The sequence below is a fragment of the Mustelus asterias genome, chromosome 18 (assembly GCF_964213995.1).
Source record: "Mustelus asterias chromosome 18, sMusAst1.hap1.1, whole genome shotgun sequence".
Lineage (NCBI taxonomy): Eukaryota > Metazoa > Chordata > Chondrichthyes > Carcharhiniformes > Triakidae > Mustelus > Mustelus asterias.
Window position 1 is genome coordinate 53,572,256 of NC_135818.1, and position 24,176 is coordinate 53,596,431.

The window sequence follows — 24,176 nt, forward strand, 5'->3', positions numbered from 1 at the left end:
GAACAGTGCAGCACTACGGCAGAAAGGTTGTTGCACTCACTTCAAAGTCTCTGATTAACTGAGGACCATCTTGTGCACACCACTCTTTAACAATCAGGTTTCAGACCAATGTGATTCCCCATTGGCCTGACACAAGATTGAAAGGCCTGATGGGACACCCAGTGGGCAGCTGTTTTAATGAGCATTCACGAGATGCAAATGAATGCAAATAGCATTCACGCCACCAGGAAGACTGACCTTCCATTAACCCATCATTTGGAAAATCGCAACATGATTGGCTCCTGCTAGATTCTCCGCTCCCGCTACCAAACACGCCAAGGATTGGGTGGGAAAATTCAGCCCCATATGTCCCTTGGTTCCCTGAAAGACCAAAACCCTGTCTATCTGAGCCTGAAATCCATTCAATGGTGGAACATCCATAACACTCTGGGGTAGAAAATTCTAAAGACTCGCAACCCTTTCCAAGACTAAATTTCCCTTCATCTCAGTCCAGCTCTGCATGCCAAGGAAATGCCCAGCAGCAAGAGCATAGTTGCAACTGATACACGTAATGGTGCTGTCACTCAGGACAGATCCAGATCCAACTGCCAGCCATCTCCAATGTCACAATGAAGTTTGGAGAGGTGTCTTTGGATGTGTTTTGGCTGACTACGGCACATGAATATCTGACGATCTCTGACCATGCTATTGCTATATTCTTGCCATTTCCAGCAAAATATCCCTGCAAGCTAACATTTTCAACACTGGCACACGTAAAAAACAACAGGAGGGAGCGCTCGTCAGTGGAGCCGGATTTGCGGGTGGCCATCTCATCAATTCCTCCCCAGATCATAGGAACATAAGAACTAGGAGCAGGAGCAGGCGATCTGGCCCCTCAAGTCTGCTCTGCCATTCAATAAGATCATGGCTGATCTTTTCGTGGACTCAGCTCCACTTACCTGCCCGCCTGCCCATAACCCTTGATTCCTTTGCTGTTCAAAATTCTATCTATCTTAGCCTTAAAAACATTCAATCAGGTAACCTCAACTGCTTCACTGGGCAGGGAATTCCATGGATCAAAAGGCCGGCAGCCTCAGGTTTCTCACTAACCTGGGAAGTTGCTATTTACTCAACTTTGCGTTTTGCTCTTATCCATTGAATTTCAACTATATACTGCAAACCTTTCTACCAAGTGACTTTAACCATAGTAAATGTAAGTAAATGTAATGTTTATGAGCAATCGATTCAGCTGAAAATAAAGCGGGTGTGGCATGGAATTGTTTGTCTCATTGAAGTGTGCCTTGTTAATGAAAAGATTGGGAACCACTGGCATAGGTATTAAATCCAGAGGCTCATAGGTAGCTCAGTAGGAACATAAACATGTAACTGCCTAAAATGCAAAGAGACAGAGGGTTTAGGGAAATGAATTTTCCACCTGACACACCTGGATTTTACAGCTCTTGCAATGAGGTAATCAAGGTTTATAACATGACTGTTTGAGATTGGGACCAAAAAGTGGTGAACTCATCTGAAACTTGTGCCACTGAGGTTGGTCAAAAATGGAATGGTCATTGAAAGGAAAGGGTTTTTAAAAAAAATCAAAAGCTGCACCTAATGATGTAGAGTTTGGAGCTTCTTTTCCTTTCATTAGTTCTTGTTATTTTTCTAGTCTTTGGTGAATGTTAATAACAGAGAAACCACTTTACAATGAGTGCACCTCCAACTATATGAGTTAGAGAGGGGTTGTACTATACAGATCCAGCAGATATGTTTGTCACTTCAATGTGTAAATGTCCTAACGATAAAGGGAGTTGAGATTTAAGCCAGTTGGTCTATATACAGTCACCATAACTGTACCCAGGATCAAAGAATCCGAGAACAGGTCACACCTCCACAGATATAGTTTTATCACCCAAACATGCAGGAAATAACACCATTGTCGCTGGGAAGGATTAGATAACCAGGTGAACCGTGCTGCTCTTAAACATACAGTCATAAAAGTTCTGGAAACAGTGTCAACAGCTAAGTGAAATAGAAGTATACAAAGTGGAAAGTGTCTTTCTAATCCTCAGGTGGGGCTTTTTAGAAGCAGCTCTGTCAAGTGTCAGCCCCTGGCATCTCCAGGATTGACACAGACATTAAATCGACACAGACATCAAGTTTCTACAAAGATGCAAGAAAGCAGACAAGATGCAGAAAGGACTACAGATCACGAACCCACTCAGGTCAACCTATAACACAGACTACGCTGAGACTTTTTGCCATCGCACCTCTCTCACACTCCTCAACCACCTCCTACACCAGCTCTACAGCAAACGCCGCATCCTGGAAACCAAGATAGAGTCCATATTCTCAACTTGCGCTCAGGACGCAGACCAGCTGCGAAACTCTGCCAAGCAGGCGAGACAAAGGAACTACACCATCTACATGCACACCAAGAACGGGAAACTTGAGAAACGAAAGCTAGTGGCTTTTGCTACCAAATAAACCTGTTGGACTTTAACCTGGTGTTGTGAGACTTCTTACTGAGTCCCCAGGATTCTCATTTTATATGGGTGAACTACTGATAACTCAAAAGGAATGCAGAGAAACTATGAAGAATGTTATTGTGTCATTTGGAGGTCATTTGTGTCAAAGCTCACATCCATCACGGATGTCAGAAGGAAATACTGTGGAATATGGGCAGGGAACCTCCATGATCATTTCCAGAGGCATTTTGGATAAAATTCTAGCAGTGATGGTATTCGGTACAAAGTTGAGAATACAGACCAGAAAGGCTCAGGGTTCAAACCTGCTAAGCACTAGGTTGGGAACAGAAACATACAATTGATCTTGGTTGCAAATTCCCCACCGCAGTTAAATAAATTAGTGATGCTCACTGTCAAATTGCACAAGAAAGAACCACGTGGCATTCAAGTTGGGCTGAAAACTTTGGAATGCCTTCAGAGAACACAAAAAATCTGTGGCAAAAAATGAGTAAGGCAGTTTGCATGTTGAATGCTCTTTTGTTGTCGGATGGAAATTTTTCTGCTTATTTTAAAATTGAGGAATTTAGGTAAGCAATACTTAGTGCAGATTGGAACTGTATGCTTTGCCTAGTTTTGTTTCAAAGGGTATGCAAAGTGACCTTTCCCGCACTACAAAAGCTGTCCAAAAGGTATTAACAGAAAGGATGGAGAGGAATAGATACACAAACCTGGTTAAAAATTCAGGTGATTTTTGAATAATTCAGCAATTAAAGCAATAAATATGATGACCGAATTCTGATTTTATGGGTCAGCTGGCCAGAAAGAAATGCATTCTATATATAGAACTGAAAATATGCAAGCACCCTGGATCTGCATCAGTCACTTTTAGATTATGAGCCAAATCTTAATTAAGGAACCTCAAAAAAGCAAAGTAAGATTTCCTTTTTAATATGGCACCTTCTTCCAGTGGAACATTTATGGTAACTAAATTGCAAGAGGCATTTTCAGCAATGACTGCAGCTCTACTTCCATGGGTACTCTGTTATCTATTTAAAAAGGACACTTTATGACAAGATAATACTGGTTTAAATATATATTGTGTGTGTACATGTAAAAGTATTTAATCACTGCCAAAAGACAACAATTAATAATAAACTTGACATTAAATTGAAAACAGCGTTGTAATGAACAAAGTCATGGAATAAAATATGACTCACTGACACTAAATAAGGTGAATGTAAACTAGTATGTATTAATACTTTGAAGGGCAGCTACATTACTTTGAGTATACTGATAGTCCGCATGGTCAGGAACTGAAGCAAGTTAACTCCTTCTTTCGTGAGGTAACTGGGTGAAAATTCCAGTATCAGAAATTGTTCCCAACAGAAACCAAAGGCAGAAGTTTCATTTGGACTCGAAACGCTAACCCTGTTTTTCCCTCCACAGATGTTGCCAGAGCTGCTGAGTTTTCTCAGTATAGTGAATAACATCGTGCCTATCAAATAAAACAGAAAATGCTATGTAGGATGGCGCCATGTGGGGGTTCACTGAAGTAGACATTTGTTAGCAATGGGGAGATTCAGTGAATGGATAGCAATGTCCATGGGTGAAAACTGGAGTCTATAACGCTTCTCATCTCCATTGAAACACAACAGTTCACAGCACAGAGGGGCATAATTTAAGCCTTTGTGCCTTTAAGCTATCCATAACTCGTAACACTGGGCGGCACGGTGGCACAGTGGTTAGCACTGCTGCCTCATAGCGCCAGGGACCTGGATTCGACTCCCGGCTTGGGTCACTGTCTGTGTGGAGTTTGCACATTCTCCCCATGTATGCGTGGGTTTCCTCCGAGTGCACGGGTTTCCTCCTACAGTCCAAAGATATGCTGGTTAGGTGAATTGGCCATGCTAAATTCTCCCTCAGTGTACCCGAACAGGTGCCAGAGTGTGGCAACTAGGGGATTTTCACAGTGCCTTCATTGCAGTGCGAATGTAAGCCTACTTGTGACACTAATAAATAAACTTACTTATTCTCTCACACAACCCTGCAATCTCTTCTGCATCCAAATTCTTAACCTAACTTAAGTACTGAGATAAGATCCCTTTCTGTCCCAGGAGGGAGCACCATCCAGCCTTGAGTTCTGCTGAAAAATCAGGTCATGCGGTCAATGAACATAATCTGCTTTTTAAGATTTTTGTTCATCTCCCCTTCTGCCTGATTCCAACATTCCCAGAATTCATCCACGACAGTTTGATGCTAATTTGTATATCCAAAAGAAGGAATACTGGATTTGACCGTGGGTGGCAAAGGACGGATAAATAACCTAAAGGTAGGAGAACACTTGGGAAATAGTGAACATAACCTAATTAGATAGAAAATTGATAAAGAATCAAAAATAAAGATGTCAAGAGTGGAGATTAGCTAATTACACTTCAACAAAAGGGGACCTAGCCCAGATTCACTTTTTTTTTAAAAAGGGCAAGCTATCTTTTTAAATGTGGCAAATCAGAGAGCAATATTCAAATACAAGGTAGATAAGGTTCGGCTAAATGCATTCTAACCAGAATACATGGGATGCATCAAGAGTTCCATAGATATATAGAGAGAATAGAGGCTTAAGAAAAGCATATGATAAATAGAGAGGGAACTAAACGCATAAGAAATATTAAAAATATAGAAGGAAAGCATAGAGAAAAATGCAAACCAAGAAGCAACACAAAGAAACAATGGGTGAGATATTCTGGCCTCTCTACAGCGTGTTTCTTGGTGGTGGGAGGCGGCACACCATTGGCCAGCAGTGAGATCTTCTGGTCCCACCGCAGTCAATGGGATTTCTCATTGAATCCACCCAATATAGGGCGGTATGGTGGCACAGTGGTTAGTACTGCTGCCTCACAGCGCCAGGGACCCAGGTTTGATTCCCAGCCTGGGTCACCGTCTGTGTGGAGTTTGCACATTCTCTCCATGTCTGCGTGGATTTCCTCCGGGTGTTCCAGTTTCCTCCCACAGTCCGATTAGGTGCATTGACCATGCTAAATTCTCCCTCAGTGTACCCAAACAGGTGCTGGAGTGTGGCGTCTAGGGAAATTTCACAGCAACTTCATTGCAGTGTTAATGTAAGCCTGCTTGTGACACTAATAAAACAAACTTTAAACACTGCCAGGAAACACACTGCAGGGGTGTGCCATTGGTGGGACTGGAAGATCCCACTGGTGTGAACAGCCAGAAAGATCTGGCCAATGGTGGTCAACATGAAGAGGAGTAGCTTTTGTAAGGAAAATGTCATTTAAAAAAGGCATGGACATGAAGAGAACCATCTTGTATTGAAGAATCAAAGAATGGCAGAGCTGTTTAGCAAATAGTTAACATCGGTTTTTACAAACAAACGCAAAAGTATTGCAATACCTGAAGAGGATAAGGGAGGATCAGGGTTGTAGATAAATTTTCAAAAGAGCATTGTAACTAAAAAATTATTCCAAGAACTGCGGAGGTTTAATAGAAAATAATACTGTATTAGTAAAGCTGATGAAAAGTTCAGTCAAAGTGATGGAGTTTACTACAATTCTTAGAAGAGATGAAGGAGCTTAGAGAGAGAATTGAAGGAGCTTAAAGAGAAAATAGCACTATTACTATGTGGCTGAAAGCACAGCCACTAATAGAAGGGGGAGGGGAGAAACTCACAAGAAGGTAGAATCAGAGGAATGCAGAACTTGGGGAAGACAATATGTTATCGTGTTGGAGCTGGTTACAATTATTGGGGGGGGGGGGTGGGAGTCCACAAAATTACTCAAACACAACAAAGAAAATATTAAATTGAGTTGTTGAAGAACTGGGAGACAAGGCAATAAAGGTCAGTCGTGACAGGAGTGGTGGGTGAACAGTGTTTGCTACACAAAACACATGGGCAACAAAGTTTTAGATGGACTGAAGTTCACAGAGATTTGGAGTGCTAAGACTGGTCACGAGATCACTGGCCAGGAAGTTAAAATGTGGAGATGCCGGCGCTGGACTGGGGTGAACACAGTAAGAAGTCTCACAACACCAGGTTAAAGTCCAACAGGTTTATTTGGTAGCAAAAGCCAATAGCTTTCGGAGCGCTGCTCCTTTATCTGCAGCGCTCCGAAAGCTAGTGGCTTTTGCTACCAAATAAACCTATTGGACTTTAACCTGGTGCTGTGAGACTTCTTACAGGAAGTTAAAGGCATAGCTTGAGGCAGAGATGGGCAACCTGGTAGAAGTGATCTTTGTGATGGCGGAGGTACGAGATCAAAAACTCAGCTAGCATTGCACAGGGCAACAAGGTTGTAAACGGACTGGTTCACTCTGAAACAGTGGCTGGGGGATTTTCCAGCCCTGTCATGATAGAATCTGGAAATTCAACAGTTCAGCTAAAAGTCCATTGATTTTCAGCAGGACTGGACAATCCCAGCGGTGGGCAGGGCCAGAAAATCCCACCCAATGGCTGGGGAATGCGGGGATAAGTGGCAGGGGTACAGAATTTATTACCAATATGTAGAGATTGCAAACTGTGACTTAACCAGTACAGGATCTCAGACTGGCAGGCAATTGTGATGAAAGGTCGCAAGCTGAAATGCTCTTCACAGATGCTGCCAGACCTGCTGAGTATTTCCAGCACTTTCTGTTTTTACTTCAGATCTCAGACTAGCAATCTGACAACACAGAAGCTGTGGAGCACTAGCAGTGGGCATCAGCAGTGTACCTAATAATAAAATAATCCTTTAGCCTGGAGTTGCAATACAAGTTAATTTCACAGTAACTTCGCTGCAGTGTTAATGTAAGCCTTACTTGTGACTAACAAATAAACTTTAAAACTTTACACAAATTAATAGAGTAAAATGGAATTGAACAATTCTGGTTCAAAGTAGAGTGGGGAATAATAGTGCAAGTGTAAAGATGTCTTGCTGCAGTTGTATTGGAGAGACCTCACGTGGAGTATGTGTGTATAGTTTTGCTCCCCTTATCTAAATAAGGGTATACTCGTCATAGAGGGAGTGCAATGAAAGTTCGCCAGATTAATCCCTGGGATAGTGAGATTGTTTATGAGGAGAAATTGGGGAGATTAGATCTGTAATCCCTAGAGTTTCAAAAGAAGGTGGGGTGACTTCATTGAAATTTATAAAATTCTGACAGGGTATGACAGGGTGGATGTAGATAAGATGTTTCCCTGGCTAGACAGTCTAAAACCAGGGGACATAATCTCAGGATAGGACTGGCTATTCAAGACTGAGATGAGAAGGAACTTTATCACTCAGAGGACAGTGAATCTTTGAAATTCCCTACCCCAATCATTCGTGGAAGCTCAGTTATTGAACATGTTCCAATCAGAAATCATAGATTTCTGGAGACGAATGAGATCAAGGGAAATGGAGATAATGATAGTGCAGGAAAGTGGTACTAAGGTAGATGATAAGCCAATTGACTGGTGGAGCAGGATCGATGGGGTGAATGGCCTACTCCTGTTCCTATGTACTGTATAGTTGCCTAGGCTCCCTTTGCAACCAAGGCCAGATTTTCTTTATATAGTAACTAGCAAGGTTAATTGTGATTTATTTCCCCACAGTGTTTGGTACTTTAAGAAACAGGATAATGAATATTAAGTCAATCACCGTGACTATGACCTAAAAGTAAAAAATGAAAGTTAAAATTGGTTGATTCCCAACAGAGATTCCATTTGCAATACAACCTGTGATGGACAACATTAGAAGGACTTTAGGAAATGTTCTTCCGTCTTTCCTTGCCCATACCATCACCACCACAAACCACCATAAAACCAATCGGCAAGGTTCTCTGGCCTCCCCTTAGCATTTTTCTTAGTGGCAGGAGGGAGCATGCATTTGCTGGCAGCAGGATCCCCTGGTCCCACCACTGTCAATGGGAATTCCCATTGAAATCACCACATGCCACCAGGAAACCCATGACAGGGGTGTGCCACCAGCAAGACTAGAGAATCCCACTGGTGTGAACGATTGGAGAACTTCAACGAATGAAACAAGGGGGCACTGAATGGTTCAGGTGGAATAGCTACTAAAGATATAGGCTGGAATTCTCCGGCCATTCACATCGGCGGGATCTTCCATGCCACTGACGGCGCACCACCATCACGGATTTCCTGGTCGAAGGGTGTGGAAGCAAATGGAAAATCCCACTGGCAGCGGTGGGACCGGAAGATCCCACTGCTGGCAAGCGGCGCGCCATCTCCCATTGGTGAGAAACATGTGGCTGGAGGCCAGAGAACCCCGCCCATAAATTTTAACTAGCCTGTGTTTACATTGTGAGTTGAACTATACAGAATGTATTGTCAACCAATCACGAAAGCTGAACCATAGGCTGTGTGTTGACACTCTTCAATACCCATCACTCCAATCCACTTATGTGTTTGGATATCAGCTGAGCTGCTAAGTGGCCTTTCTTGGACACCTGAATTTTATAATTAGAATGGTGGACAAAAATAGCAACAATCCATTGGTCCTGTCCAATCATGATACAGCATAAGACAAATTAGCTAAGCATCACCACCAGAGTCCAAAATGAACCTCCACTTTTAAATGAAAATATGAACCAGTTTAGCAGAAAAAGTACCAAATACAAGTCTCACAATTTAATTTACTGCCTCAGTGCTTAAGGTGAAAAATACCCCCAACATTGCAGTAAACAGTGGTTGCAATAGATCCATTATAAACTGGGAATTCTTTAATGCAAGTGAGACAAGAGAATCAGAACTAGTGAACTTCGAGCAAGGTTACTTTTTTGCTGGCATCGAGGCCTACAAGTGATCAGGATCACATCTGCAATCTGGTAGTGGAACCAGTGGCACAATAATTAAGATTATCTGTCCATTGTGACATTTAAGGGCACAGAAATAAGTCACAATTAACCTCGCATTTGGCCTAGATGTTTGTCTGTATCATCTGGCTGTAAATTACCAAAGCAGAATAGAGAATGGAAGAGTAGGCAGGGAGGACTGCACACCTATAGTGAATCAGAAAGGTTCCCTTGTTGCAACGTAGTCCTCACTACTTAACTTTCTTCTGTTTGTCACCCACAGGTTTTCTATCATACCAAAGTGTTGAACAGGGAAACTACTCCTTTGTGCCTAATTTTAAGCAGCTTAATTCATGCAAGCTCAAGCCCCTGGAGAGGATACAGGGGAAATTCACAAGGATGATACCAGGAAAGAGAGGCTTTCATTATGGGAAGAAATTGAAGAACCTGGTGTTCACAACTAAGTCGCATTGATGAGGTAAACTGATGAAATTCTATTTCCATTGTTTTGGTGATAATCTTAATTAAGGCTTCCTGCTTATCAAGTCACTGACCAATGGAAGTAGAGTTTCATCAGTTTACCTCATCAATCTCTTCCCATAAGTCGAAAACCTGATATACAGCCAGCCTGTTAAAATGGAAATCTGCATAGGCTTTGCTAAGGCTCTGGAATGCATTGCTCAGGCCACAGTTAAGCATTGCATATTCATTGCTCTTGTTTATCCCAATACAAAAAAAACAAGAATTTTTTTTAAAAACTCATTCGTGGGACATGGGCATCGCTGGCTGGCCAGCATTTATTGCCCATCCCTACTTGCCCGAGGGCAGTTGAGAGTCAACCACATTGCTGTGGCTCTGGAGTCATATGTAGGCCAGCCCAGCTAAGGACAGCAGACTTCCTTCCCTAAAAAGTGAACCAGGTGGGTTTTTCTGACAATTGACAATAGTTTCATCATCATCAACAGACTCTTAATTCCAGGTATTTTTTATTGAATCCAAATTCCACCATCTGCCGTGGCGGGATTCGAACCCGAGTCCCCAGAACATTAGCTGAGTTTCTGGATAATAAAGTCTGGTGATAATACCACTTGGCCATCACCTTCCCTAGGTATGAAGACATGTGCCTAATTGTAGTGGGGTGACTTATGAGGAAAAACTAAAGAAGCTTGAGCTTCAGAGAATGGAAGAAATTGCCTATGGGCAATGGTTATGAAATAATTAAATGATATGGATATGACCCAGATTTTTACTCCAGTGCAAATATGAGCGGCACGGTAGCACAGTGGTTAGCACTGCTGCTTCACAGCTCCAGGGACCTGGGTTCAATTCCCGGCTTGGGTCACTGTCTGTGTGGAGTTTGCACATTCTCCTCGTGTCTGCGTGGGTTTCCACTGGGTGCTCCGGTTTCCTCCCACAGTTCAAAGATGTGCGGGTTAGGCTGATTGGCCATGCTAAAAACTGCCCCTTAGAGTCCTGAGATGCGTAAATTAGAGGGATTAGCGGGTAAATATGTAGGGATATGGGGGTAGGGCCTGGGTGGGATTGTGGTCGGTGCAGACTTGATGGGCCGAATGGCCTCCTTCTGCACTGTAGGGTTTCTATGATTCTATGAAGTCAAAAAAGGAAGAACAGAGAACATGGAGGTCGGTCACCAGTGGTGTGCCCCAGGGATCTGTTCTGGGACCCTTGCTGTTTGTCATTTTCATAAATGACCTGGATGAGGAAGTGGAGGGATGGGTTGGTAAGTTTGCCGACGACACGAAGATTGGTGGTGTTGTGGATAGGTTGGAGGGATGTCAGAAGCTGCAGCGTGACATAGTTAGGATGCAAGACTGGGCGGAGAAGTGGCAGATGGATTTCAACCCGGATAAATGTGTAGTGGTCCATTTTGGCAGGACAAATGGGATGAAGGAGTATAATATCAAGGGTAAGACTCTTAGCAGTGTAGAGGATCAGAAGGACTTTGGGGTCCGGGTCCATAGGACTCTAAAATCGGCCTCGCAGGTAGAGGAGGTGGATAAGAAGGCGTACGGTGTCCTGGCCTTCATCAATCGAGGGATTGAGTTTAGGAGTCGGGAGATAATGATGCAGCTTTATAAGACCCTCGTCAGACCCCACTCGGAGTACTGTGCTCAGTTCTGGTCGCCTCATTACAGGAGGGATGTGGAAATGATTGAAAGGTTGCAGAGAAGATTTACAAGGATGTTGTCTGGATTGGTTGGCATGCCTTACGAGGATAGGTTGAGGGAGCTCGGTCTTTTCTCCTTGGAGAGACGAAGGATGAGAGGTGACCTGATAGAGGTGTACAAGATGTTGAGAGGTATAGATCGGGTGGATTCTTGGAGGCTTTTTCTCAGGGCTGAAATGGCTGCTACGAGAGGACACAGGTTTAAGGTGCTGGGGAGTAGGTACAGAGGAGATGTCATGGGTAAGTTTTTCACTCAGAGGTTGGTGGGTGAGTGGAATCGGCTGCCGTCAGTGGTGGTGGAGGCAAACTCGATAGGGTCTTTTAAGAGACTTCTGGATGAGTACATGGGAATTAATAGGATTGAGGGTTTTAGGTAAGCCTACATATAAGCCTAGATAGGTAGGGACATGACCGGCGCAACTTGTGGGCCGAAGGGCCTGTTTGTGCTGTATTTTTTTCTACGTTCTAAATAGAAATTAATTTTTTTTTAAACTCTTAAGACAGCTAAGTGTTTCAAGTAATTTGCTGGTTGGGTAACAAAGGCCAAACAACAAAGTAAATTTTACAAGAGGATGGATTACCCAGTCCAACCTTCGACGTAAAAGTCGGTCAGCACTTAACCAACGTAAACATCTGACTGCCCCACAGCAATAATATACGGGGGCAGCCTTAAACAGTGCAGAGTGTAACATCTGCCTCTGTGGAACAGGAAACCCTGCCTTAGAGAGCTCCTGGCCAATCTGATTGGCAGCAGTTCTGTAGCTGTAGGCTCAGCGCAGCCAGAAGAGAATGGCCACTGCTGGGACTTGTCAGATAGATGTGAAGGCAGAATAAAGCCTTTAACTGGAAGTTAATTGTCAACTTAAGGACCCTAATGGGTCTAAGGATGGGTGGGCTGTCTGACACCAAATCTGACCCTTGTAATATGGGGTACAGATCAGGGGTGAGCGAGAGGGCGGCCGCCCTCTTTATTTTACATGCCCCTCCTCACCCCCCCCTTTCAAACATGCAGCTAGTAGGCTGTAAAATTCATCCCATTGAGATTGTTAACAAAACAGAGTTGAAGCTTTGGTGGAACAGCTAACATATTAAAAAGGAAAAAATTTTGATTTCCCTTTCTTAATCCTGACTTTATCTGTGTTTATATGCCTTCAGAGGTCTGGTATGACTAATGATTCCTAAAAATCTATGCAGTTCACTAACACTGCAACTTTAGAAATTCATGTTACCAAGCATCAGTAGCTTATTCTACTCAATCATGTCCACTTCTAACTCAAAGTGAATGAAAAATATTGAATTTGAATAACGTATTTCCTGTCCTGTGTAATCACAGGCTCCACTATAACTGCAGTCTATTGTGGACCGGAGAAAGGTCACACGGCTCTTGCCTTTTTTCACAGTAAAACATTCACATTCTGCTTGCTCAGAAATTTATTTTCTAAATTTTGGGGGCTATCCTAATGGTATAAAGAGAATAAACGGAATTTAAAGAATGAAATACTGAAAATAGATAAATGTGCGCTTTCCCTTCTAGTTCCTCCGCTTTCTACATACTGGCATAGTTGCTGTGCATCCTCTCACATTCTAATTGCTTTAAAGGAAATGAAAATGCTTGTAATTCCATCCTCATGAAACAAAGATTATTTCAAAATTCTTAAATGACTTAGTGGAACATTGAGCAAAGTGTGGCAGCAAACTAGAAGATCCTATTATCAATTCCTGGTCTGTACTGGGTTACAGATTGCTGTAATTGACCTCAGTGACCCTAAACTGCATAGTGGCAAAATTAAGCAACACTATTTTCAGCTGACTGCTATCCAGAGACGCCATAGGAAAGCGTATATGTATCAGTCTTGTCTGTGGTGCTCCCTGTAGCTGAATAGCCTATTGACACTGTATGTGGACTCGGACATGAGCAATGGATACATGGGCAAAATTCTGTAGGGCTGACACTGGCCCTAACATCATGGCCTGAATTTTCAGGATGGCGGATGTCCCCGCTTACTCTGACAGGCCTACTGCCATCTCACATTCAATTGAGTGCAGATTGGCAGCAGGCAGGACCTCCTTCTGCCCTCGGAAGCAAGTTCTGCCTTGGAGAACTGTTGGAAAACCAGATTGGCCAACAACACTCCAGCCCCTCCAGGCACAGCGCTGCAGTGGCCAGAAGAAGTACTACAATGCTCTGTCTCGCCTACGTCCCAGGGGTGGGAGGGGGTGGTCAGAAGGGAGGGTGATCTCAGTTTCTGGGGGGTTGGCCAGGGTGGGGGAAGGGCCAGAGTTCCCACGTCCAGAGGGAAGGGCATCCCAGATCTGAAGGGTCTTCCGATGGTAGTAACCGCCCTCACTCCCCTGTCCTGCCCGAGATGGAGATTCGTTCATTTATCAGTTGCCCACCGTGCTCTGGGCCGCATCCACCAGTCTAAAAATTGAGGCTAGCCAAGAAAAGGCCCTTAAGTTGCCATGAAGCAGCCTCAGAACCCAACTGGGGGAGTGTAAACTTCTGGCCTATATTACAGCAAAGGTCAGTGATTTCAGTTGGATAAAGGAGTATTGGACTTTTTGAAATTATTACTCCTGTGAGCTCAGAGAGACTACAGTTCTCTATGTATAAATTGTAACATTACTGTGTAAAGGAACTAATACATGGAGGGAAAGAAATTTTTTTTTTAAATCAGACAGGGATCAATGCAAACTACAGGCAAGTGGGATGATAGTCCAGTGATTGATTCATTCATACACTGGACCTAGGAACTTGCAGTCCTTAATTCAAGGATGCCAATTTTACTTAGCTTTATTAAAAAAATAGCATTCCAAGAATGTACAAGAGATTACTTTTATTCCTTGTATTTTACTTGTATCACAGCAAGAGTCAGTGCTTTGAATTGGGCATTTAATCAATTACATTTACTGTGCTATGTGCCAGGTGTATGTTTGTCACGACTGGAAATGACACTGATTGAACTGCGGTTTATAATAAATTCCAACTCCTCAAAAATATGTTGTGATAGGTACGTATTACTGCTAAGAAGGAGGGTAGATTTCAGTGTTGAATGTATAAAACCATGCAAATTCTGATCTATATTTTAGCTGGAAAAATGGATTGCATATTTTCATTTTTTTGGTTCTCTCATTGTACATAAGCATTTAATTATTGGACGTTACACATTGTTAAATGTATTCTGCTTTCCAAGTATCAGCATTTTTCTCTTGCTGTCTTTTGAGTTTATTTTTCCTGGGATTAGATTTTTCACAATGGCCATCATTCCTCTGTCTGAATTTGTGTTGTTTCCATACTTGTTGCACATATCTAGTTCATGGATCATGTATTTTAGAATATAAAACTTTTAGTTTTGTGTATTAACGTTTAACTGTAAAAATGGGATAAATGCAATTAAAGCAAGCTTGGAGTCTATTACCCTTAAAAGTTTGGGGCCATGTTGAGGTAAGAGGTTAACAGCTAAGAAGAACCATAAAAGCCTACGGTGCAGAAGGAGGCTATTCAGTCCATCGAGCCTGCACTGACAACAATCTCACCCAGCCCTTTCCCCTTAATGCCACATAGTTATCCTGCTAACCACCCTGATACTAACAGGCAATTTAGCATGGCCAATCAACCTAACCCACATATCTTTGGACTGTGGGAGGAAACTGGAGCATCCGGAGGAAACCCACGCAGATACGGGGAGAACACGCAAACTCCACGCAGACAGTCACCCAACGCCAGAATTGAACCCTGGCACTGTGACGCAGCAGTGCTAACCACTGTGCCACCATCCCCTCCTAAAAAGGTAAAGGTTTTAGAGACTGCCAAAACACCTAAGGAAATGGCAGTTCAGAAGGTGACCCATGTTTGTTTAATAAAGTCAGAGTAGAAGAGACAGAGCTATAAAACAGCCTAGCTAAAGAATTGGAGACATGATGGCCGAGACTCTACCACCTTGCCCGCCTGAGGATCCAACAACAGAAATCTCCATTGACCTCAGGTGGAAATTTCCAGTCTCGCCCAAGCGAGACCATAAAATCCCGCCCAATGTCTGCTTTCCTCGCAGAGAGATATGTTTTTGTTTTGCGAATTAGAATTAAATTGGTTGAAAAGCATTAAGTGAACTCTGGAAGGTTGTAATACCCATTTATGTCAGCAGAACAAAGAATAAAATATAAATGAGGGATAATTAATCTAAAGATCAGTGAGTACATCCCAGAGCAAGCTATGATGCAATGGGGATGTGTGGAGCAGAGGGAAGTTCTCTGGTTTTAAGTTATCTGGGTGTTCGCTGAGAGTTGGTTGCAGTTTGGACCTTGTGTGGTTGCAGCTCACTGAGAGAAGAGAGTCAAAGTGAATGATGGCTAGATAGGCCTACGCTGTAAGCGGAGTTAAAAATCTAATTTCACCACTGACCATGTGGAATGCAGGTGAGGCTTAATCTCGGTTTGAATTTTATCTGAAAACAGAAGCTGGATTGCCTAGTTTGAAAACTAATGGAAGAATCTACAGTGTTTCTCACAGAGTCTTGTGAAAAAGAAGATAATAAGTTGAGTTACGCATTATTGGAAAAGTAACCTGAACAACAGACTGAGATATCCACAATCAAGAAGTGGTAAATGAAAGTTTCACCTCGGAGAATAGCTGGAATTTATACTTGTGACTGTTCCCCAGAAGACAAATAACTTTAAAATTGATATGCCTTATAAGGAAAAGGCTTGGGGGGAGTAAGAAGTAAACCTCAAGACATGTAATATGTGAATATAAACTATAATCCTATTTGCTTTGATTTAATTTGTTCTATATAGAGTCTCGTTAAAAGATTTGAAAATTTGTGGCATAGGATTGGTGTTCAGATAGGAGGTGTTCAGATTTCTCTTTCGATGTTAACGTCCCTTACCATAACAGTCTACATACCAAATTTTTCTGCACCTCATTTAGAAGGAGGCAGACCTGGCTCCCCAGGGGAGTTAAGAATTTTCTCATATAGAGAATCTACAACCAACCAGAGGACTTCTGGAAGGCTTAATAATCATCTTTGAAAGAAATGTCTCGCATATTAAAAACAACAACTGTTAACGTGTGGATATATTATTTTTACTTTACCTGACTGTACATGTATCGCAGCATGAAGTCCATTAGGAATGACTTTCCTTTTCTGAAGGCACCAGCAACTGATAAGGCTACCACTTCCCGATCTCTAACTTCTTCTGAGAGGAGAATTTTGTTCAGTGCCACTTCATCCAGTTCAAAAGTATGGTCATCGTTAACAACAAGGATCTGAACTGGTCTGGCCTGCTGCTCAGCTTCATCTTCTGATGTCCAACAGAAGCTAGTGTCTGAAAATCCTCCTACAATCAAAAGTTTGAAAAATTAATAAATCAATTCACTCTGTTTAATAGAAATGTAAAATGAGTGCTGTACCTCAAAATAGTCACGATTAAAATAGGAAAAGTATTTATGCCAAGTGTACATTTCAAAATATTCACATGTTTTATCCCAAATGATCTTATATAAATTAAAGTTTCAAGTCTATTTATTAGTGTCACAAGTAGACTTACATTAACACTGCAATGAAATTACTGTGAAAATCCCCTAGTCGCCACACCTGTTCAGGTACACTGAGGGAGAATTTAGCATGGCCAATGCACCTAAACAGCATGTCTTTTGGACTGTGGGAGGAAACCGGAGCACCCGGAAGAAACCCACACAGACAGAGGGAGAACATGCAAACTCCACACAGGTCGCCCAAGGCTGGAATGGAACCCGGGTCCCTGGCGCTGTGAGGCAGCAATGCTAACCACTGTGAATAAATGGTTACTCAAAGGAGTCAGTTTAGCATTTAATTTATCTAGTAAGCAAAATCATTTTTTGCTGTTCCTATGGAAATGTTTCTCTGTGTCTATGGAAATGTATGTTACAGACAGGAACTTACAGGATTTTATTTACAGGTGGCAGCGTTTCCTGCCCTGCCAAAAAAGGTCGCCAAAGGAAATCTCCCCAGCAGGCAGTCCCACAGCCATATCACTTGGACAAGTGTTTAATGACTTAAGACAACCCTTCTGCCATCCCACAACCCCGCCATCTGGGGAGGAAGTCCCACCTCAGATTGGACGGCAGCTCACGAGTGCCAGAATCACCACCGGAAGCGGAGGTCACTGCTGGGACCACATCCAGTCGCTGAGGGATCGGCACAGCAGGATAGCAGGCTCTGGGGATTGGAGGTTGGAGTGAATAGGCTGGGAGGAAAGGGGGCACCTGGGGGCTGGGGTGTTGCGGGGGGGGGGGGGGGGTCTTCCAATTGGAAAAGGGGTGCCGAGAAGGAGACAGCACCCCACCTGAAACCAAAGCAGTTTCACCTTAAGAGACCACTTAAAGACCTCAATTGGCACAAGGGCCTTGCCCACCGCTCATTAAATTGCAGTCAGGTCAGAGGCGGCAGGCTGGCAGCAGGAAAGGCATCCAAGGAATTTTATGGGCCCCACCCACCCGCAAACTTGCCCACACGAGATCATAAAATCCTTCCCATGATGATTATTAAAAATCTTTGCATACATGTATACTTTGTGTAAAAATATTTAGGAAATCTGTAATTACAGTTCTGAGGAACAAACCTTTGCAGATTTTTCAATTAAGATCTGTATTTTGTTTGTTCAGAAACACCTTCAGACGGACAGAGTGGCTGGGATTTAATATGGGTGGTGGGGGTCTCCTCCACTGTTTGGAGATCCAGTAGAAGCCCGATGTCACTTTTCTCTGGGGAGTTCAACACTATTACAGTCCAATCAGGCATTTACCTGGGCAAGGTTGGGCCTTTGTCTGATCAAGCCCCCAGTAGGGCAGAAATCCCACCCCCGAGAGCTATAGGCTAATCAGTGGCCAGCAATGCCAACGTAAGCCTTCACCAGCCATCACTGATGTATCCCTGGGGAGAGGCGAGTGTGGGCAGAATGGGGTCATGGCGACAGGTTCGTTGATGATACAAAAATAGATGGGAAAGTGAGTTGTGAGGAGGACACAAAAGATATGCAACAGGATATAAATTGTTAATTTGGCAGATTGAGTATTATGTGGGAAAATGTGAGGTTGTCCACTTCAGTAGAAAGAAAAGCGATGTTATTTAAGTGGAGGAGAGACGGCAAAATTTTGCAGTACAAAAGGTTCTGAAATTCTCCTACATGAATCACAGGTAACATGGAGGTGAAGGATATAATTAGGAAGACAAATGGAATGTTGGTTTTTTAGCAAGGGAGATGGAGTATAAAACTAAGGAAGTCGTGCTACAATTTTACAGGACATTGGTGGAAGCACACCTAGAGTACTATGTACAGATTTAATCGTGTTATTTAAGGAGGGACATATTTGCACTGCAGACAGTTCAGAGAAGGTTCACTTGGTTGATTCCTGGAATGAAGGGGTTGTCTCATGAGGAAAGGTTGAGCAGGTTGGGCCTATACTCATTGAAGTTTAGAAGTATGAGAGGTGACCTTATTAAAGCATGTAGGAGATACTAAAACTAGGGGGCTCAGTTTCAAAATAAATTGGAGGAGGAGGAGGAATTTCTTCTCTCAGAAGATCATAAATCTGTGGAATTCTCTACCCCAGAAAGCAGCGAAGGCTATAATCACTGAATATATTCAAAGCTGAGTTAGAAAGATTTTTGATCTACAAGGGAATGAAGTGTTATGAGGGGCAGGTAGGCAAGTGAGGTTGAGGCCACAATCAAATGGGCGGCACAGTGGTTAGCACTGCTGCCTCACAGCACCAGGGACCCAGGTTCAATTCCCGACTTGAGTCACTGTGCGGAGTCTGCACGTTCTCTTGTATCTGCACGTTCTCTTGTATCTGCATGGATTGTCTCCGGGTGCTCCGGTTTCCTCTCAGTCCCAAAGATGTGTTGATTAGGTGCACTGGCCAGACTGAATTCTCCCTCAGTGTACCCAAACAAGAACCGGAGTGTGGCAACTGGAGAATTTTCACAGTCACTTCATTGCAGTGTTAGTGTAAGCCTACTTGCGATACTAATAAATAAACATGAAGATCAGTCACGATTTTATCGAATGGCAGAGCAAGTTCAAGGGACCAAAATGCCTTCTCTTGTTCCTATTTCTGCTGTTCTTAACAGCAGTACCACTTAGCAGATTGAAAAATGATCCACTATCACATCCTGAGATAGATTTTGGCCTTCAGACTGGGCACTTCTATGTCACCGTTCATGTATTCCTTCAGCTTGGGGTTTCTCAAGAACACTTCTCTGCTTGAGAGTCAAAATAGCACTTAATTCAAACGCAGAGCAGAAATGGAGTGCAGCTAACAAATCACAAGTACATCACTCCTCTGGAGGAGATTAACTGATTAATCCTGCTTTATTAGGGCAAGGGTAAAGTAGGGAAATATGAAACCACCAACGGAATTCTTCAACCTTGTCTGCGACTGGGATTTTCCGGTCCCACCGCAGTGAATGGAGATTTGGCTGTGCATCAAATTCTCCGTTCTCGCCGGTAGCAGTGGCGGGGCGTCCGACATTGGAGAATTCCGGCCCACATTCTTGTCTGTTTCCCGGGTGCAAGTTTTATATAAGTTGCCCTCCATTTTTTCTCTTCTGTGAGATGATATTTGGCACTTGCTCACCCATTTCTGTTTTTAGTATGAATGGCAGCAGTCCATGATATGCATCCCACCAAGTTTGGCATGGCAGAGAAATTTGCCTTTGACGTCAACTGCAGCTCAAAATTATATCTGAAACGTCCAAACATTTGGTGCACAAAAAAATGAGGATTTTCAGTTGCAAGTAACTTAACTGCCCAAAGATGAACACTGTTGTGCTGGGTTTTTGTTTGTATATATAGCAACAGCTTACATTTTAGGGATGATAATTTATGATATAACCTAAGCTTATTCTAAACTAAAACCTTCATGGGCACACTAGGGAAGGGAGATTGATTGGTTTAAATGTTTTGCTTTTTTTGAACACTTACCAGCAGCTATTAACTGAATTCTGATTTTGATCAACCTCTCTTGAACCATGACAGAGCCAAACAAATGCAGTAGTACCTTCATGTTCAGAGTATTTTTGAAGCTAAACTGTGTGCAAGTTTATTTGTACATGGGAGATATCAATAATTCATAATATAAAATGTGTGAATACCAGCATAGTTCAAGAATCGTTTTATCATATCATTGTAAAACCAGTTCTAAAGTATGCCATGAAGTATTTGGGTTAAATATGCACATCTGTATTCAGATCTTGACTCCAATTCATTGTACGGAGCAAGCGAAAAAGAATTTCATTAGTAATTTCAACAAGGCAAGAATCTAATTTAATTGTGAGCTAAAAGTCAATATATTACTCCCTTTGATTGGAAAGTCATATCAGAATATTTATCATAAGTGTATCGGCCTTTTGAAGACAAATGTGCCATGTAATAAAGAAGCATATTAATTTAAAGTATATATCAGACCGTTAAACTATTTAAAACAATGATTGATTCTCAGAAAGAACACCATTTTTATAATTTTGACACTTTATGACTATTGTTAGATCTTTGTTAATGAACTGCTTGAAAAAAAAAACAACAGCTGCCAATACTGTATTGTGTTCAAGTGACTTGAATCTGCACCCTTCTAATTCTGAGCCAAGCTAACACTAAAGGCCATAGTGTTATTGTCCCAACTGGGACCATAAAAATGGCTGCCAAATGGGGCAGCTGGAGTTCTCCCCCTCTGTTCCTGGCTTTGGTCATTTTCATGAGGACAGGGGAGGAAGCAGGTCCTAGAATCTGCCCATTACTACGAAGAATGAAACTGACAGCATTGTGGGCTCATTGAGTGCATGCCCTAGTTAATGTCCTTCAGCTTACATCAGCTGTATGGATGCAAGGATTGGTGCTAAGAGTTTAAAACGTAAATGAAATGGTTTTTCCTCCTTTACAGTTCATCAAATAAAAAGGTGTAGCCTGAGTTGTATCTATGTTCAGTAAGGTGAGTCATGGCACTGCTGTGATCGGGAGGTGTAATTACTCTTCGTGGATGTCAGATTGTCACTTCTGCCAACTGACAAGCTGTCAAGAAAAAGATCAACATTGTAAAGTGGAAAAGTCTTCAGAGGAGTTTAAAAAGTTCATCTAAATGGATCAAAAGGTAGAGCGCACTTCACACTATTGAAAAGAGTAGCTGGTATGATTACCAAGCGTAAATGTTTATTTTTTCCCATTGCTTTTGTGTATTCTGTCTAGACATCTGTTGAGATAGCAGTTCCACAGTCTGTTTGTTTACCCGTGGCATTTTATGGACTCTTGACTGCAATTCAACTGTGTAATTATTTTACAAGTGGATGTCTTTGTATATCCAGTTGCGTTGAACAGTCTGTTGTTAATTCCAATAATTGAATATCAAGAGAAAATGAGCATGAAGCTCATCTGTACCTTAAAGCAGGTTTATTTCCAAGCCAGCTAAGCAAAATCACAGACACTCCCAGTTCCTCCCAAACATTCAGAGTGAACTGATTTATATGCTCTTATAATAATTCCCTAATCTTTCCACAACTGGGGACAGCTGTACTTAATTAACAATTTAAAGCATGCATTTCATTGCAACACAAATTCAATATTAACAGATTCCCTCCTCTTTTTTAAAGCAAAAAAAAGTGCATTTTCTTTTCAGGGAAATAAAACACTGAAGATAGAAAGATAATTCACCCATTTCCAGGACAACAGTCACTTCCCAAGTTGTCCTTTTTCTAATACCCCCAACAATTTTTCACTATAAACATTCCTTTTGGTGAAACAGTCTGATGACAGGTGACTTGCATCAACCCACTGGTCCTTGGAGATTTTCCTTTCCCCCACCTTTAGTTTTAGACACTCTCTTTGTGGAGTGTACATGAACAGTTTGATTGTCAATACAGCACTCTACTAGGACATTTCCTTCATTATTTCCCGCGTTTAGTGTTTCCCTTAATGCTTTAGATAAAAAGAATATCATGTCAACTACTTTTATTAATGAGAGAGTCTCTGCAGCCAGGATGCTTTTTGCTACTTGACTTATTTTCGTGGCTTCCCGAGCCAAGGAACAACACTTCCCATTTTCACCCACAAGAAATATTATAAAACCTGGTGCACCTGAAAGCCCATTAACAAGATTTTCATGAGAGGTGTTACTGAACACAATTATTTTTATGTTCTTAGGATCACCCAAAAGCTGAAATTTGAGTACACATTTCTCCATCCTTATCTTCTTTGATGTATCGTTTGCCCATAAGAAATCCTGGACCTTGGGATGTTTCATTATAGGTCTCGGTTCAAGAACATCAAAAAACTTACATCTGGCCTTGTCTGAGCGCCCAGCCAGTTTAACTGCCCAACCAGACTTTGCGGCTTCTCCATCTCATCCCTGGAAGCGTCAGTATCTTTTTGCAATGACCCTAGCCCAACTGACTGCATCTGGGCTAACACTTTCTAAAATACAATTGCTGATGTAATCTCAGAACTATACATAGAACATAGAACATAGAAAGCCACAGCACAAACAGGCCCTTCGGCCCACAAGTTGCGCCGATCACATCCCCACCTCTAGGCCTATCTATAGCCCTCAATCCCATTAAATCCCATGTACTCATCCAGAAGTCTCTTAAAAGACCCCAACGAGTTTGCCTCCACCACCACCGACGTCAGCCGATTCCACTCACCCACCACCCTCTGAGTGAAAAACTTACCCCTGACATCTCCTCTGTACGGTTTTATTTCTAATCCAATACATGTAAAGGCCCTGTTAGGCTAACTCCCAACCTTAAAATCTGTCCTAATCTTGTCAATAACTCTGTTTTGAAATTTACTTGGGCCATCCCACAGGAATTCATCAGCACACATCAACAAGATGCCTCTCTGTTTCCCATCATACTGCCAGTAAAACATGGCAGGAAATGCCTTCAGTTGGAGACAACCCAACTTTAACAAAACTGATCAAACTGAAAAGTACCACATACTAGAGGCATTGTTTCAAACATATACGCATTTATTCAGTTTCCAAAGTTTTCCCTCCATCTCTGGTGCCTCCTTAGCTTAGGAGATTTAAGAAACACTTCCGTCTGGAGGTGACTGCCCCTGTAGAATCACAGCTTTTTAAAAATCTATCGACATCACCAAAAGAGCCAACAGAAATTTCAAAATGATTTTCTCTGCTGTGGGGGAGTCCACTCTGATTTCTTTACCTGCCGAGCATTCTTAAAATCCATAGATCACTAATCTAGCCTTGGCCTTTTAAATGCCATCCAGTAGGATCTTTCCTGTGCAGACCCAGCTGATGTGATAACACTGGCTGACCCATTTGGGGCTTCTGAATACACACCATTCCCTCCAACTCCCATTGTATAGCCTCCCAACTTGTCAGTCGTTACAGAAAGCTTTTGGTCATGGAGTCATAGAGCTTTACAGTACAGAGAGGCCCTTCGGCCCATCGTGTCTGTTTCAGCCATCAAGCACCTATCTATTCCAATGCCATTTTCCAGCACCTGAACCATAGCCTTGTATGCTATGGCACTTCAACTGTTCATCCAAAATGCTTCTAAAATGTTGTGACGGTTCCCGCCTCTACCAGCCTTTCAGAGTTTCTTCTACTTTGTCGTAATGATTCAGCATTCTCCACTCTACTCTGTCGACTGGTAAGGCTGTGACCCTCTACTTTCCTGTTTAAGACTTTCCAGGTTTGCACATTTACATCCCCCGCTTACCCCATCAGAGACCCTATCCACTGTACATGAACGTTTTCTCATCTG

At 42.4% G+C, this 24,176-nt stretch overlaps 1 protein-coding gene across 2 annotated transcripts in view; it reads right to left on the minus strand.

The window, feature by feature from the left end:
- Positions 1–24,176, minus strand: part of atl1 (atlastin GTPase 1) — an 88,124-nt gene that overhangs the window by 56,287 nt on the left and 7,661 nt on the right. For both annotated transcript variants that reach the window (XR_013500037.1, XM_078233950.1), the window contains exon 2: positions 16,511–16,755. Coding sequence is in view for 1 of the 2 variants with exons in the window: in XM_078233950.1 (XP_078090076.1) it covers positions 16,511–16,755 (245 nt within the window). In the remaining variant the exon portion in view is untranslated. The remainder of the gene's footprint in view (positions 1–16,510; positions 16,756–24,176) is intronic.